General features: G+C 38.4%; 1 protein-coding gene and 1 long non-coding RNA gene across 4 annotated transcripts; both read left to right on the top strand.

Annotated features, from left to right (window-relative positions):
• Window positions 1-4,898: 4,898 nt before the first annotated feature.
• Window positions 4,899-6,897, top strand: LOC133784085 (uncharacterized). Of its 3 annotated transcripts, XR_009871121.1 has the most exons (5): window positions 4,899-5,909; window positions 5,991-6,161; window positions 6,239-6,343; window positions 6,430-6,593; window positions 6,668-6,897. It is a non-coding gene; the product is annotated as an uncharacterized LOC133784085 (long non-coding RNA). The 3 variants fall into 3 exon arrangements; XR_009871120.1 differs by having other exon boundaries at window positions 6,239-6,593; XR_009871119.1 differs by lacking the exon at window positions 6,239-6,343 and having other exon boundaries at window positions 4,908-5,909.
• Window positions 6,898-10,165: 3,268 nt separating this feature from the next.
• On the top strand, window positions 10,166-14,255 carry LOC133785238 (uncharacterized). Its single transcript, XM_062224489.1, has 3 exons — window positions 10,166-10,432; window positions 13,642-13,994; window positions 14,073-14,255. Exons 2-3 carry the CDS (start codon window positions 13,647-13,649, stop codon window positions 14,253-14,255), a joined length of 531 nt encoding a protein of 176 aa, XP_062080473.1. The 5' UTR covers window positions 10,166-10,432; window positions 13,642-13,646.
• Window positions 14,256-14,919: the final 664 nt, after the last annotated feature.

Genomic DNA, 14,919 nt, shown 5'->3' with positions numbered 1-14,919 from the left:
GGCAGAGCATCACCTCCCTACGCTGTCGCCATAATTATCACTGTCCTCTCCATTGGCGCCACCACCTTCCATCATCATTGAAGCACCCCATCGAATATCTCTCTTTATTTTTTTTTATGTTTTAATGATATGCAATTATCGAAATTGTATGTTATACATACAAATTTTAAGATTTTACATGATCTAATATTGTAGGTCTCGAAAAAATACCAAAATTAAAAAAATCAACTGAAACGAATATTTGAGTGAAAATATATGAACCACCAAAATTTTCATCAAAATTCAGTGCATAGTATCGAAATTGCATTGAAAAAGCATCGTTTTGGCCAAAAATCAAGTTTTCATGATTGCAACGCAAAAGCATCGAAACAACATCGAATTATTTTAATCGAAAAAAACATCGATTTTGCATCGAAAAAGCATCGTTTTTACCAAAAATCAAGGTTTCATGATTGCATGGCAAGAACATCGAAACAACATCGATTTTGGATCGAAAAATATTGTTTTAGCCAAAAAAATTAAGTTTTCATGATTGCATTGCAAGAGTATCGAAACAACATCGATTTTGTATGGAAAAAGCATCGTTTTGGCAAAAAAAAAAATAAAGTTTTCATAATTGCATCAAAAAACATCGAATTTGCATCGTTTTCATTATTTTTTGGTACAAAAACGATATTTTTTTTATGTTCTTGTGATGCAATCATGGAAACTTGATTTTTGGCCAAAATGATGTTTTTTTATGCAAACTTAATGTTGTTTCGATGCTCTTGTAATCCAATAATGAAAACTTGATTTTTTTTGCCAAAACGATACTTTTTCGATGGTTTTGCGATACAATCATGAAATTTTGATTTTTTTTTGCCAAAACGATACTTTTTCGATGCAAAATCAATGTTGTTTCGATGTTCTTGTGATGCAATCATGAAAAGTTGATTTTTGGTCAAAACAGTACTTTTTCGATGCAAAATCAATGCTTTTTTTAATACAAAATAGATGTTGTTTCGATGCTTTTGTGATGCAATCATGAAAACTTAATTTTTTGTCAAAACGATACTTTTTTCGATGCATTTTCGATGCTCTGTACTGAAATTTGATGAAAAATTTTGAAGTTCGTATCTTTTCACTCAAATGTCTGCTTAAGTTGATTTTTTTTTTAATTTTGGTATTTTTTTCGATATCTAAAACATTATATCATGTAAAATCTTAAAATTTGTACTAGAACATACAATTTCAATGGTTGCATTTTGAATCATTAAAACATAAAAAAAAAATAAAGAGAGATATTCGATGAGGTTTTTCAATGGTGATGTAAGGTGGCAGTGCCAATGGAGAGGACGGTAGTAATGACAGCAACAACGTGGGGAGGTGGTGCTTGCCGCCGTAGGGAGGTTGTGGTGGTGGTGTCGTCATGGTAGAGAATGAGAGAGGGGTTGAGAGAATGTTTGAGAGATAGTTTTAGGGAGAGATAGATTGTTAATGACAGGTAATTATGTCCAAATTTTATAAAATTACATAGTTTTAGGATAGTTAATTATATTTACATATTTAAAATTATGTGATATTTTCCCCATTCAACGAATAAATGTATCATGTATAAACTATCAAATGCTAATTTTTAATTTCTAAATGTGGGGAGACTTATTTGATAGTGTTACAATAATTTACTTGCCAAGTGCATATTTGACAATTTTCACATTGGCTCTGTGTTCTAGAAAATGACACACAAGTTTACAAGTGTGTGATTGAATTTGAAATGAATCACAATCAAATGTCCAAATACGATACGTTTTCTATAACGCCCTGGATAGCTAAGACCGTTACACTGTGTATTTATAAAAGTGCAAGACTTGCTAATCAAGTCATTTAGTTAGAAACGTGTTACAGAAACTATAATTGAACTAGGGTTAAAAGATTTTGGTCACAAAAGTTGCATTTCATATATTTAAACATTTTAGTACATGGGATCTCAAAAGAAATAACGTTTGAAAGATAGTTTACAAAATTTCAGGTTATAGGTACAGCTACTAGCCACTCTAAGGGCAAAACAGACATTTAGGCTCTCTCATCCTGTACCACTCCTCGGCTGTGGCGACCGATCAGCTGACTATGTACATTCAGCCTCAAAGCTCTCCCACTCAGGATTGGTCCGCTTTACCCTTGCCTTTACATGCACCACGTAGCACCCGTGAGCCAAGGCCCAGCAAGAAAACACAATAACAGAGCATAATCATCAATCAAACAATCAGATATTTCGTACTGTATAATCATACACTCAACAGTCCAAGACATCTATATGATCAGGCATTCAACATACCAAGCATATCAATTATCATTAACAACCAATTCACATATAACAATCAGAGTCGACGCCCTTAGGTCGCACCCCCTATTTATCCCACTGACTCCGACCCGCTTAAACCGAGCTCAGTGAATATCAAGTTGTCCTCAGCTACCAGTGGCCGAGCCGCGCCCTGTGCACAAATATTGATTCCGACACTCTTAGGTCGTTTATCACATGTCCCATGGCATAATACCATCTATGACATCATACAGATATAGGGAGCTCTTAGTCCCAATACAATCACATAACCAGATGCAGTTTTCTTACCTTTGAATTACGGTAGCTTTGATCAATGATGACAACCCTCAAGCACAATCCCTTCCGAGCCCTAGCGTACACCTAGTCACGGTCATAAGTTAGAACCATTACCAAACTTCAATCCCAAAACCTAACCTCAGGAAGCCCTAATTCCACCAAACGGGGTGATGGAATCAAACCCCGAGCCCCTGGGCAAAAACCCTAAGAAATAACTCAAAAATCCCCTTCTAGAAACAGGGTAGCGCTACAACGCCCTAAAGTGGGCGCTATAGCGCTACAAACAGAAGCAAAAATGCCCAAATCAGCCAAGCCTAGCGCTGTAGTGCCCAAAGGCTAGCGCTACAGCGCTAGTTACAGCACTTCAACACCCTAGTTTTTTTCTCCTTCGATTTTCCCCGAGCCAAACCTCTATAGATCCCCTCCAAACCTCAACCATACACCAATTTTAGCCCATCATCATCTACATCTCACCACACATGACCCAACAACCTCAATTCTAACCACATGCATCATCAAACAAAGAAAGTAAGCATTGAACTCAAAATTCAAGAACCCCAACCAGAAACTCAAAACTAACCTAGCAATCAAGCTGATCAAACTCATAATTTTCTTACCTTTGATGGGGAAATCAAATTTAGGTTATCCTCCAAACCTTTCTAGCTTTAAACTCCTTAATTCCCCAAGCTTAATTCTCCTAACTTCCATCAAAATCAAGTTTCAGAAATCATTTCTAACACAGTTTAGAAAACTCAACAAAACCTCGAGACCTTACCTCAATTAAGTGACAAATCCCTGCTAAAACCTCTAGCTTCACCAAGGTCTCTAGCCCCAAGCTCCAGCCCAAGTTTTCCTGAGTTAAATCTTCAAAATTCCTCAAGAGGTTAAATCTTCAAAATTCCAGCCCAAGTTTACCAAACCGATTGGAGGAGAAGAGAGCAAGTCTAAGTGTTCTGTTTTCTCTTCTTTCTTTCTTCTGTCAGTTTCTACTTCTTTCTAACAATTCCACTAAGTCCAAAAAACTGAATATAACTTATCCCTTTAAAGTCAAATGACCATATTACCCTCCTAATTATAACTAAACCTTTAGGTCCTTCTAAGGGCATTTTGTTCATTATTCCCAGTTCCCGCTAATTCCTCGAGTGCCCCTATAAATTACCGCTTACATCCCGACACCTAACTAATCACCAATTATATTCCTCAATATCAAACGGTCTCCAATATATTTTCTAAATTCCCAGAAATACCCCCAGACTCACCCCGAGTCATGTATAAATCTCCGCCACTAATTTAGGGAACCTACCACCAAGCTAGCTTGCGTCTCTGGCTTGAGCCAAGTGGTCCGAACCCGTTTACCTTGGCCCAACGTGGATGCACCTTGCAACACCTTGGAAATATTTGACTCAGAATCTAGTACAACCAAAAGAAATATCATCAAACTATACTAAATTAATTGATCAATATTTGGGAGTTATTTATTTATTTATTTATTTTTATCTTGAACTTTGTATACTTTATGTTTTTAATTAGGGTTTATATTATTTTAGACCATGTGTTTTATCTCATTATCTGTTTGGACCCTATGTTTTGATAAATTACTTTTTGGACCCCGTGTTTTCTAAAATAGTTCAAATAGACCCCTAAGCCCGATTTTGATCAAAGTTTTTTGAACTAAAATCACAAATAATTCATCAAACTAACAACTCACAACAAAAATACAGTCATTCTACCTAAGAATTGTATTGTTATACTCAATTTTTTGTTCATCAAAATCAGGTTTAGGAACCTATTTGAACCATTTTATAAAACACATGGTCCAAAAAATAATTTGTCAAAACACAAAGTTTAAACAGTTAATGAGGCAAAACAAATGGTCTTAAAAGATATAAACTCTTTTAATTATATAGAAGATAACACTATCTTTATGAGTACTTAAAGGATGTAAAGCTATAAAAAATCTACTCTATTGATAATTTAGTTCATGTTTCTTTTTTAATAACTCCTCAACTAAACAAGAAAAGATAAAAAGAAGCATTACTACCTATACATTATCTAGTCTAAGTTCTAACTTTTACATCTCAATGTTTATTAAAAGTTCAATTTAACTTTTTTTTCTCTCTAAATAATAATAGCTGTCAAAATATGAGTTTTGAAAATATTATGCGGTTGCATTGGAACGGACTCACTCAATCAGCTCGCTCAAGCTTACTATGAAAACTGACTCTGCTCGGCTCGGCTCACTATAAAAATTACGTGGGAAACGCAAACGCGCACTACTATCTAATTTATGAAAACACCGGCTTAATTAACACTAACTTTTATTTATTTATTAGAAAAAAAACCGCAGAAGTCCTAGTAAAAAAATTATATTTAATTTTGAATAATTTAAATACAAATCCGGAGATGACAGGCTGAAAGGTGCCAGAGCTCAGAGCTCCAATTTTTCTCACTAAATTTTTGTCCCTCTGCAAGCTGTGCAAATCTCACACATTTTACGAGAAACCTGAAGCTTCGACGGAAGAGATCGTCGGAAGTTGCAGAAGCTCAAGTGCTTCGCTGGGAAGGTCTAAACTCCGGCAATGTGTAACTCACGCGCTCTAGTTTCAGTTGCTCTTCTTTTTAGCTTGGCTGTAGCTTCGGTCTCTGCTCAGGAATCTGGTTCCAAGATTCATGGGAAACACTTAGCGGTATTGTGTTTTTATAGCTCTCAGTATTTTGTGCCTTTTTCGTTTTGTTTATGTTATATGCTGTACTTGAAGGATTGATTGTGCTTTGTTGAGAAACTATCTTTGGATGCTGATAAACCAGTGGAAAGATGAAATGGAGTTCTTTTTTATTTATTTCTTTTTGGGGGGGGGGGGGGGGGGGTTCTCGTTTTTTTAGGCGATCACAAACTGTTATGCTGTTTGAACTGAGTGCGGTTTTGATTAGACTTGGTTTATTGAGCTCTAGAGTGGAAATGGAATGAAAAATTGGGAGATTTGATTTTTCTTCTTGCATTTTAATTTTCCCTTTTTATTTTCCATAACTGGTTGGAGACGTTTCTTGTGAATTTCTTTTTTGTTATGAGAACTGGAAAGGGTGCAAGTTTGAAGTGACATTTATGAGTTGTGCTGCAGACGGCAGCAACTTACATGTGGTGGGTTTAAATATTTCAAAACCGTTGGGTTAATTGAAATCTATAGCTAAATTTGTTTTTTTTTGGCTGATTTGCTGCGCTGTCTTTAACATAGTTTCATTATAGCACCTAACTAGGTCAGTTCTATCAGCACCCTCGTTTATGGAATGTAGTTGGTCAATTCACATATATCAGGTATGGAAGATTTAAAATAGATAAACATTCTTAAAAACTTATTTTATGAATTTAACAAGATTATTATATTTTTTTATGTAGGTTTCTATACTTTCAATTGGTTAAAGGAGAGATATGTCACTTTTTTCGTTTCGTTGAGCCGGTTTGGCTATCAAATATTGGCTCTACTGAAGATGAACGAGTTGAATGGGTATCAAATTGCTTCGTAGATTCAAATCCAGTTCAAATGTGGTTATTGCCATACCATTTGAGGTAAGTTTTGTACTTTCATAATTATGTTATTGTGATTATATATTATTTCAATAACTTAATTTTTGTGTATGTCTTAGTGAGTATTGGAGGCTTGTAATAATTAATTATGATCATCAATTATGCTATTATTTGGATTTTTTTGGCAATTTCCCACTAGATGAAATTTAATCCCTCATTTTTAGGTAATAATCCAACCTATTAATTTTATACTCTTGAATTCATTTAAAACTTTACTGTATCTAAATGTTTATATATTTATATTGCATAGTGTCTTTCAACGTTTGCGCACAAATAATGCGAAAACTAAGGAAGTTGTGTGGAGAAGTGTTAAGTGTTCAACCAGTAAAATCAGTTCAATGTGGATTCTATATTATAAGGATGATAAAAGACTTTGTCAAGAATGAGGCTCCAACAAAATGGCTAACTAGTAGCGTAAGTTAATATAATATTTATTAAAGTTCTAACATTTTCTCAATATTTTCATAATGCAATAATTTTTGTTTCAGTGTGGCGGGAAGATCTCTTACACAAAGGAAGAGATCAATGAAGTACGTGAAGAATGGGCACAATATGTCATGGAGTTTTTAAATACTACATGATAAATCTATTCATATTTTGGCTAACCAATTGAAATATGCATGAGACTCATTATTTTGGATAATTAATTCAAATTTAGTCATTTTATTGTAATTAACAATGTTCTGGACGTTTTGTATAAAAACAAGAATTTTTTTGGGATAAATATGCATATAATATATATATATATATAAATAATAACACCACAAGTCGGTTGTACAACCGACTTGTGATACAAAACACCATAGGTCGGTTGTACAACTGACTTAAGGTGTGTGTTATCCCTAAAAGATCCAAGGATGATGTGGCAAATGAGAATGTAACACGTGACATCACAAATTAGGGAAAAATGACAAAGTATTGAGAAAAGACCGACAGGCAAAAAGGATAGGTCCAGGACCTATAGGAAAATCAACCAAGCCAGTATCTCTAGGGGTGGTCGGCCTGACCCTACCTCGGGGTGGTCAGCCCAATAAGCCCAAGGACCTTAGGGATGGTCGGCCTGACCTTATCCTCCATAGGGTGGTCGGCCTACACCTCCAAGTACACTTCACTGAGAAGTAATTACTCTCGTTCAAACTGAGATCAACAGGCCTAGCACCCCGAAGATCAACAGGCCTAACACTTAGAAGGTCACAGTCCAACACCCAAGCTTTGGTCATCGGGCCTAGCACCTAAGTCTGACATACCAACAGAGACTTAATATCTCCTAGACGTTTCTATTGTGCATTATCAACCACGATCCATTGAAGGCAACAGGAAGACCCACGATCTCACAATCATGGGAAGGTGGACACGTATCTCCACTATTTGATAATTGTGTGCCAACCCACGATCCCAGTATCATTGGTCGTGTAACAGCTCTTGGGTACTATAAATAAAGGACCCAGGACTTCATTAAAAGGGTCTTTGTTCTGAGAGCTTTTTGGCTGGAATTCTTTGCAAGTGAGAAACGAGTGAACACTTTTGTTCATCATTGTAATTGTCGAGTGACTCAATACTGAAAGCTAAGTGGATTAGATTGTTACTCTTCATCTGAACAGGGAACCACTATAAAATTCATGTGTGTTTATTTAAGATAATCGTACTCTGTCATTTATTTTGTTTATTTCATTCAAAAGGTTTCGCATATTTTACATACAACCGTTGGCCAATTTCACAAGTCAACATTATTGTACTTTCATTGAGAGTATGAAATCAAGAAACACACTTTCGTCATTTTTACTATGCCTCCAAAACCCAGTTAGACCAAGAAGACTGCTCCCAGGGACTCCACCACCCAGAATCCCATAGATCCCGTTAACAAACCTCAGGTGGAGGTTGGAGATCAACCTGATGTAGAAGATCCACAGGACACTCACCAGGAGGAGATGGCGCAATTTCTGGCGAGGCAGGAGGCATTTGCTGCAGAAATTTCCCTTCAGAGGGTGAATATAGAACGACAACGACGAGAGATCGATGAGCAGGTCCAGAGGATGATCCAGAGGGAGCAGGAGGCTTACCGGAGGCACCAGGAGGCCACTGTGGCCTTAGAGGCGGCTACTCAGTTAGCCCGAGCTAACGCTGAAGCTGCTGCTCAAGCAGTGAGGGAGGCTCAGGCCAAAGCAGCAGGAATACAAGACCACAGTAACAGAAAGTCCCAGGGGAGGAGTAGGACCCCAAGGGCACTCTCGGAACCACTTTCCGAGGATGAAGAGGCACATTCCAAGACTGCCTCCTCCATGACTAAGAAGAATAACACTCCATCTAGGAGTAGGAGTATTACCAACCCGAAGGCCCCCCTCCCAGGGGGACCAACGAAACAACGCCGGAGATGAGGGTCAAACATCTGAGAGCCATGTCAGGAATGAAAATGGTCGCTTCAAATCTCAAAGTCATGTAGGACGAGAGGCTTGGGGGCAGGGTTGCACCGACAGGGGCAAGGCAGACCTACTTCCCCTACACCCTTAGTCTCGCAAGGGAAATGAACCGATAAATAACACAAGTACTGTGTTCGATATGATGGGGAAAGATGCGCGACCTCAGGATTTAAGGGAGGTCATCAACAGGAGGACCAGTGCTCAGGAGGAGGTACCAGGGATATCCACCCCACCTGGAGCAACGATCCCACCAGTAGTGCAGGCTCAAATAGATGCACTCGTTATGGCTGTTCAGGGTCTAAGAAAGAAACCTTCAGATATCGAGTTGGCTCATAGAAGTGGGAGCCCTTTCAATGCCAAGATCCAAGCTGCCCAACCACCACCAAAATACAAGACCTCGAAACTTCCTACATACACTGGGAAGGAGGAGTTGGTACGATACATTGGGAAGTTTAAGGATCAGATGGAGTTACTCGGTGTGTGTTGACGCCATTTTTCATCAATTTAAGAACATAAGGGCATGGATTAAAGAATAGAGATATAATCAAATAAATAACACCATATATTTATAGTGGTTCGACCCTAAAAAGATAACCTACGTCCACTTAGTCACTTTTATTATTCTTTAAGCTTGAAGAACCATAGTTTTTGGCGAACTTGCGTCGCCGGTTGTTCTATAGTCCTCCTTCGCTTTACATTACATAATGACTGTGTATACAAGAATGATCCTTTGGCATTATCCATTGCCCCCCTATTTCTATCCCATCTCCTCTTATTTATATTGAGGAGTTTAGGGTTACAATTAGATCATGGGCCTAAGTTATTGGGCTTGGCCCGCAAATAATACATTACAATAGAATTATAGTTATATTTTGATAAATGACAACTTTGTACTCCTTTGCTAACTCTGTTAGCATGAATGTTGTGTGTTGAACGAACAAGATCATTTGCCTTGTGCGAACAGAGGTAAAATAACTTGTCTTGTGCGAACAGAGGTTGAGGAATGCAGCTATGCGACCAAATCCCTTCTGTTAGCGCTTAGTAGTCTGCTTTGTACTCTGTGAGGACAGGAACCATTTTGCACTGCATGAGAACAGGAACCATTTTGCACTGTGTGAGAACAAGAAGGAAAAATGTTCCATTCATAATCCCTTCATAATCTATTTTTTTTTAAATGTCATAAATGCCCAAAAAAATGGGTATAACATTTTCCCCCAAGTCAGTTTTGTGCTTTGCGCAATTCTGACTTAGTTACGCGAAAAATTTCCTCATTCATTTTTGGTTATACACTTACATGGCATTTAAATAAAATACCCTTTTCACGATCACTTCTCCAATAGTTCTAAAGGCACTTTATTGGACAACAACTTGTTATATCCTTCTATCATGAACAATATATACACAAACAAAAACACCACAAGCCTTTTGAAATATCGTGTTGTTTCTGCAATTGACTTATTATTACTGACTTTTGTTCGCCCCAGTTATATAAACTGGCATGAATTTTCCTTTGTACTATTTACTCTTACCGAACAAACTTGTACACAAGCAAACAAACATACTTTGTTCTTTGCACACAAATGGGATCAAAGTCCCTTTAGACTAATAGGACCCTTAGGTCCATCAGTTTGAAAACCTAGCCCATTGCTTGGTTTTGTTCTCTTAGGAGCCTTCATGGTTGAGAGTAAGCTGTCGCCTCCCCCTTCTTGCATTGAGAAGCTTGACGTCATGAGAGGAGAAGAGTCGTCCTGCCGCTTGTCGCCGACGTCACCAGAGTAGTGTGATTCTGCCAAGAAGCTTCTGTCACTGTTGCTTCCTTCTTGCAACGTTAATTGGGTAAGCATTTCATCCGCTTTATGCAATTGGGTCTTTGTAGATTTTTGACTTGAAACTTTACGTGTTTGGGGCCATAGGCTTGGATTGTTCAGAGGTACTGCAACCTTGAAATCATCCTGTTGTTCCCTTTCCATCAGCAGTCGAAGGCCACCGTGGGTAAGTATCTGAGTTTGTTGACTCTTTGCGAACATAACTTTTAATTATGGCTCTTAAACGAACATATATTCCTTTGTCCGCTTGCATACATATGAAATCTATTAGTTCTTGAGCAGAATTGTTGCCATTGACTCCTTGCACATAAGCAAACAGAGTTATCTTTCTCTCCAATGTGTAAATCCTTGAGTTGTTTCTCTTTGTTCGCTTCTGGTATACTAATTGGATTAAGTTTTATCCTTTGAAAAATCGAGTATATGCTATAAGGATTTCTCTGATATTTGCTTGAATCTTTGCATTTTTGCCACAACTTTAGTGTAAGACCTAGCATCGAATCCATGGGTATTGAGTTCTTAGATCCCGTTTTGTTTACTCTCCTCAATTTTAGTCAAGGTTTCATTCCCACTTCTGTTTGTTCCCAATATGCGATATACATGTGTATTTGAGTGAATTGGTACCCTTGCTTATCATTCTATTTTGCTAGCATAGAGAATCCGTAATCCCAGTATAATGCTAGTAGTGGTTGAAATTATTTGCTTAGCACCAATAGATGAGTAGAGGCGAACAGGACATTCTTGCTCTTTGTACAATGTTCTGTTCGTTTCATGCAGTGACCTGAACATCGTGTTCTCAGGTCTATAAAAGAGTACTCAATACTTGCTTTTGTGCTTTTTAGTGTAAGCATATATACAATCAAATCATTTTATGCCACTATACCATTTGCTAATTGTGATTCCTTACAACGAGCACATAGTATGAACACAAATGTATCATTCTTTGTTCTGATCCTTGTTCGTCCACTAACTCGGCTCTTGTGAATAGAAGAATACACATTCTTTTTTTTCTTTCTATCCATTAAACCATAAGTGAACAGCCACCTTCAAATATTTAAGGTCCAAACGGTTTCACAGCACCAAGAATTTAGTCTTTTAGCACTAATTATGCAGACACGGGCGAACATAAATGCATATAAGCGAACAAAGCCAAGACTTATGGCTTCGTTCACCTCTAGCGAATAGACCATTTGCGAACCCATGCGAACAATTTGTATTTCGCCTGCTTCTTGCCTTGTTCATTTCCATGTGTAGGAATAAAGATGATTAACAATCCTCCATTTATTTGAATGAGTTGATGCCATTAGAATAGAGACTTCAAATTCTTACTCGTTTCTAGGCACACAATCGAACAGTTAGTTTATGTTCGTTCCACTCATAAGCAAGCCCCTTTTCTTTGATTCTGTTCTCATTTAGTATGTGTATGTAGGCCCATTTATAGTATAGGTGGACAAATAAGCTTTTCCTCCAAGGCTATAGGTGAATAGGTTGCATCTTTGAATATGAGAACAACCCCATCTAAGTCTCGGTCCAATCCAGCTTTTATGAATAAAAACGAGCAGGTACTCCTCTTGCTAATGAGTGCATGCACACACTTAGCAATTACTCGAACATACATCACACACATTTTCGTTGAGTCAAATTTGCTAGTGTCTTGTAAAAAGAATGTTTGAATCAACCCATAAACGAACATGATTCTGGAACTAACCTTTAAACAAACATCTTGCTTGAACTCCTTTTATGAGCAAGTTTCCTTGTTCTCCCCAAGTATAGATTCTTTTGCAAGCTAGCTTATTCATGTGTATTAGTACATTTTCGGTTTTGTTCGCCCTAGCTATACACCTATGGGCGAGCATGCCTCATATTGTGTATGTGAGAACAAAATCTTACTCTTTTTGCTTGGTCCTTCCTCCCATCTATCCGAACAGGCCTCGTTATTCGAAGTGTATAGGGATTTTTTCGTCCCTATTTGCTTATGATCTAGGACCAAGTCCATGCCTCCCAAGAAATTAAGAACGTTAAGGAAGAGGAAAAATGTTGATTATATCGAAAAAGAGCTTGGAGAAATCTTTAGCTCGGATGGTTTTGTGACACTGAGATCCGCCTTTCTACAAGTGACTTGCCCCATTTAATAGATAAATATGGACTCATTGGTGAGCTCGGGCTTAGAGTCCTTACTAATGACGAGCAAGCAGGCTCCCCACCCGACAGGTATACCGCTTGGAGTCCCATGAATTGCCAAGCAGGGGCCTTCCTTCCACTTCATCCGTACTTTTTGGAAATATGCGACTATTTTGGAATAGCCCCATCCCAACTGATGTCGAACAACTACAGACTATTGGTACTGCTGCGTATTCTGTATAGAGTATTATATTAGCCACCCCATAATGCTTTGGAGGTTCACTTCTTGTTCAATCTTAAGTCCGATCATGTATCAGGTTATGAAGGATTTTACCACTTGTGTAGTTACTCTGGTGGGGAAGTCCTTAGGAGTAGCGTTTCCAACCCTAGTCACTACTTTAGTCAATACTTTTTTACCAATGCCTTCTAGTCCGAACATAGGTCATTCCGTGATATTGGTAAATATATGATCGTTTCCCTTTCAATAGTTTAATGTTCTCTTCCTTCACATTAAGCTTATTCTGCTCACCTAACTTGTTGTATTAGGTCGTTATAGGCGACCGACTCCAACCTCTGAGATGCAAGAGCGTCTTTCTCAGTTACGTCGGTTTGATGGCAAGTATAGGAATGCATCCTTCCTTATCAATGATGACAATTTATGATTGGTCGGTCTACTCGAACCATACCAGTCATTAGATCATCTATCGCCGCCTCTGGGGTTTGACTACGTTCCCTTTTATGAGGTTCGAGAGTCTATACGCGAGAGGCTATCAGAAGAGGTTTTTGTTGTTCGCGACGAGCGTGAGTCAGTTCACTTTGAAGTTTCATCTACTTGCTCTTCCCCAATCAGTCTTTGTTCTAGGTTGCCTAAATGTTCAGAGTTTGACTTATCGCAAGTGCCTCTCCCTTCTGAAACTTTTAGTGACGTGGAAGGTCTGGGTCTATCCCCTAGAAATGAGGAACTACCCCTCCCTCATTGGTTAAATGAATACTTTCCAGAGGAAACTTGAACTGGCAGTCCTTTCGGTATACTATTTTTTCTTAACCGCATTATGACATATACATTTTTTGTATCTTATCTGACCATTTTTCTTTTGGCAGGAGACATGAATGTTCGAGCTTTGTTCGGTGGCCCTGAGGTTGTAGGTGCAAGAGCTAACAAGAGGAGAAAACAGTTAGCGAACAAGAACAAGGGGACCCTTGTAGAGTCTTCTTCTGTTCGTTCAGGTCAGAGTCGACCTCCAACTGGGGTTACATCGCTGGCCCCTGCTTCGACTGCTAGTGTGGTTCCCACGACCCGTTCCTTATCACCTATATTACATTCTCGTGTTCAAATTGTGGTACCTAGATTTGAAGAGGTCATTCAGAGTGACCAGATACGGGCAGAATGGTCCTTCTCTGGAGTTTGCGTCCCCAACGAGATCATTCGCCATTCTATTGCCAACACTGTTCAGGTATGGTTCTTCTCTTATTATCATACTTGTTATCTTTTCGCTTGATTTTTTGTATTGATCTATTTTTATCCTTCGTAGACAATGATCACCTTGAACAACCTATCTAAATCTATCGAGCAGTTGAAGAAGGATAAGGAAGATACATGTCGTGCCCTCATGTCTGAGATAGACATTGTTCATGGTGAGAGGAACAGTTGTAAGATCAAGCTCGAGCAACTCAAAAGTTCTTACCGAGAGCAATCAACTAAAGGTCGTGATTGACCGTCTTCAGAAGTCTCATAATGTTGAGGTTGAGCAACTTAAAGCTGATGCGGAAGCTGATCGTCTTCAAGCCCTTGAAGAAAAGGAGAGATCCTAAATAACATCTTTTTTCAAGTCTGGAAACACAACCGCAGTATTGATTTAACATTTCTGAATGGCGGAGAGAAGTCCCTACTAGAGGCTTGTGAACAGAGACTTGTTGATGAAGAAAACTCCTCTGTTCGTACCTCATTAGCACAATCAGGGAATGGTGATGTTTCAAGGCCTGAAGATCTCACTACCCGCACTTTTGCTGACCCCTTAGCTGCCTTGGGAGACCAGACCCTTGAGCCAGAGTCTTGATAGCTTAGTCTCTAGCGTGCCTTATGTTGGAGTATTTTGTACTTGCATACTCTTAACACTTTGTTTTCTTTTGTAGTCCATACTTGCATGCAAACCATTTTGCCTTTTGTTCTTACTGCGAACAGATTAGTTGCCTTAAGTGAATGGTGCGAGTAGCTTGTGTATTTTTATATCTGCTTTCTCTCTTTTCATGGCTTGTGTCTGTCTCACTTTTAGGTGCAGGCGAGTAAACTCAATTTCGCCTTTGTGGGTAGAACAAACAAGACATGAGCATGCACATTTTTGCCTTTTTGGGTAGAATGAATAGGACATGAGCATGCAC

Source organism: Humulus lupulus, chromosome 6 (assembly GCF_963169125.1).
Source record: "Humulus lupulus chromosome 6, drHumLupu1.1, whole genome shotgun sequence".
NCBI lineage: Eukaryota > Viridiplantae > Streptophyta > Magnoliopsida > Rosales > Cannabaceae > Humulus > Humulus lupulus.
The sequence above is the reverse complement of the archived record's forward strand: the minus strand, read 5'-3'. Positions and strand labels throughout refer to the sequence as shown.

What these genes read in the sequence shown, in the direction of transcription:
- LOC133785238 (XM_062224489.1), top strand. Translation starts at nt 13,647, where the DNA reads ATGAATGTTCGAGCTTTGTTCGGTGGCCCTGAGGTTGTAGGTGCAAGA. An exon ending in CTATTGCCAACACTGTTCAG is followed by an intron (nt 13,995 to 14,072) that starts GTATGGTTCTTC and finishes TATCCTTCGTAG; the next exon opens with ACAATGATCACCTTGAACAA.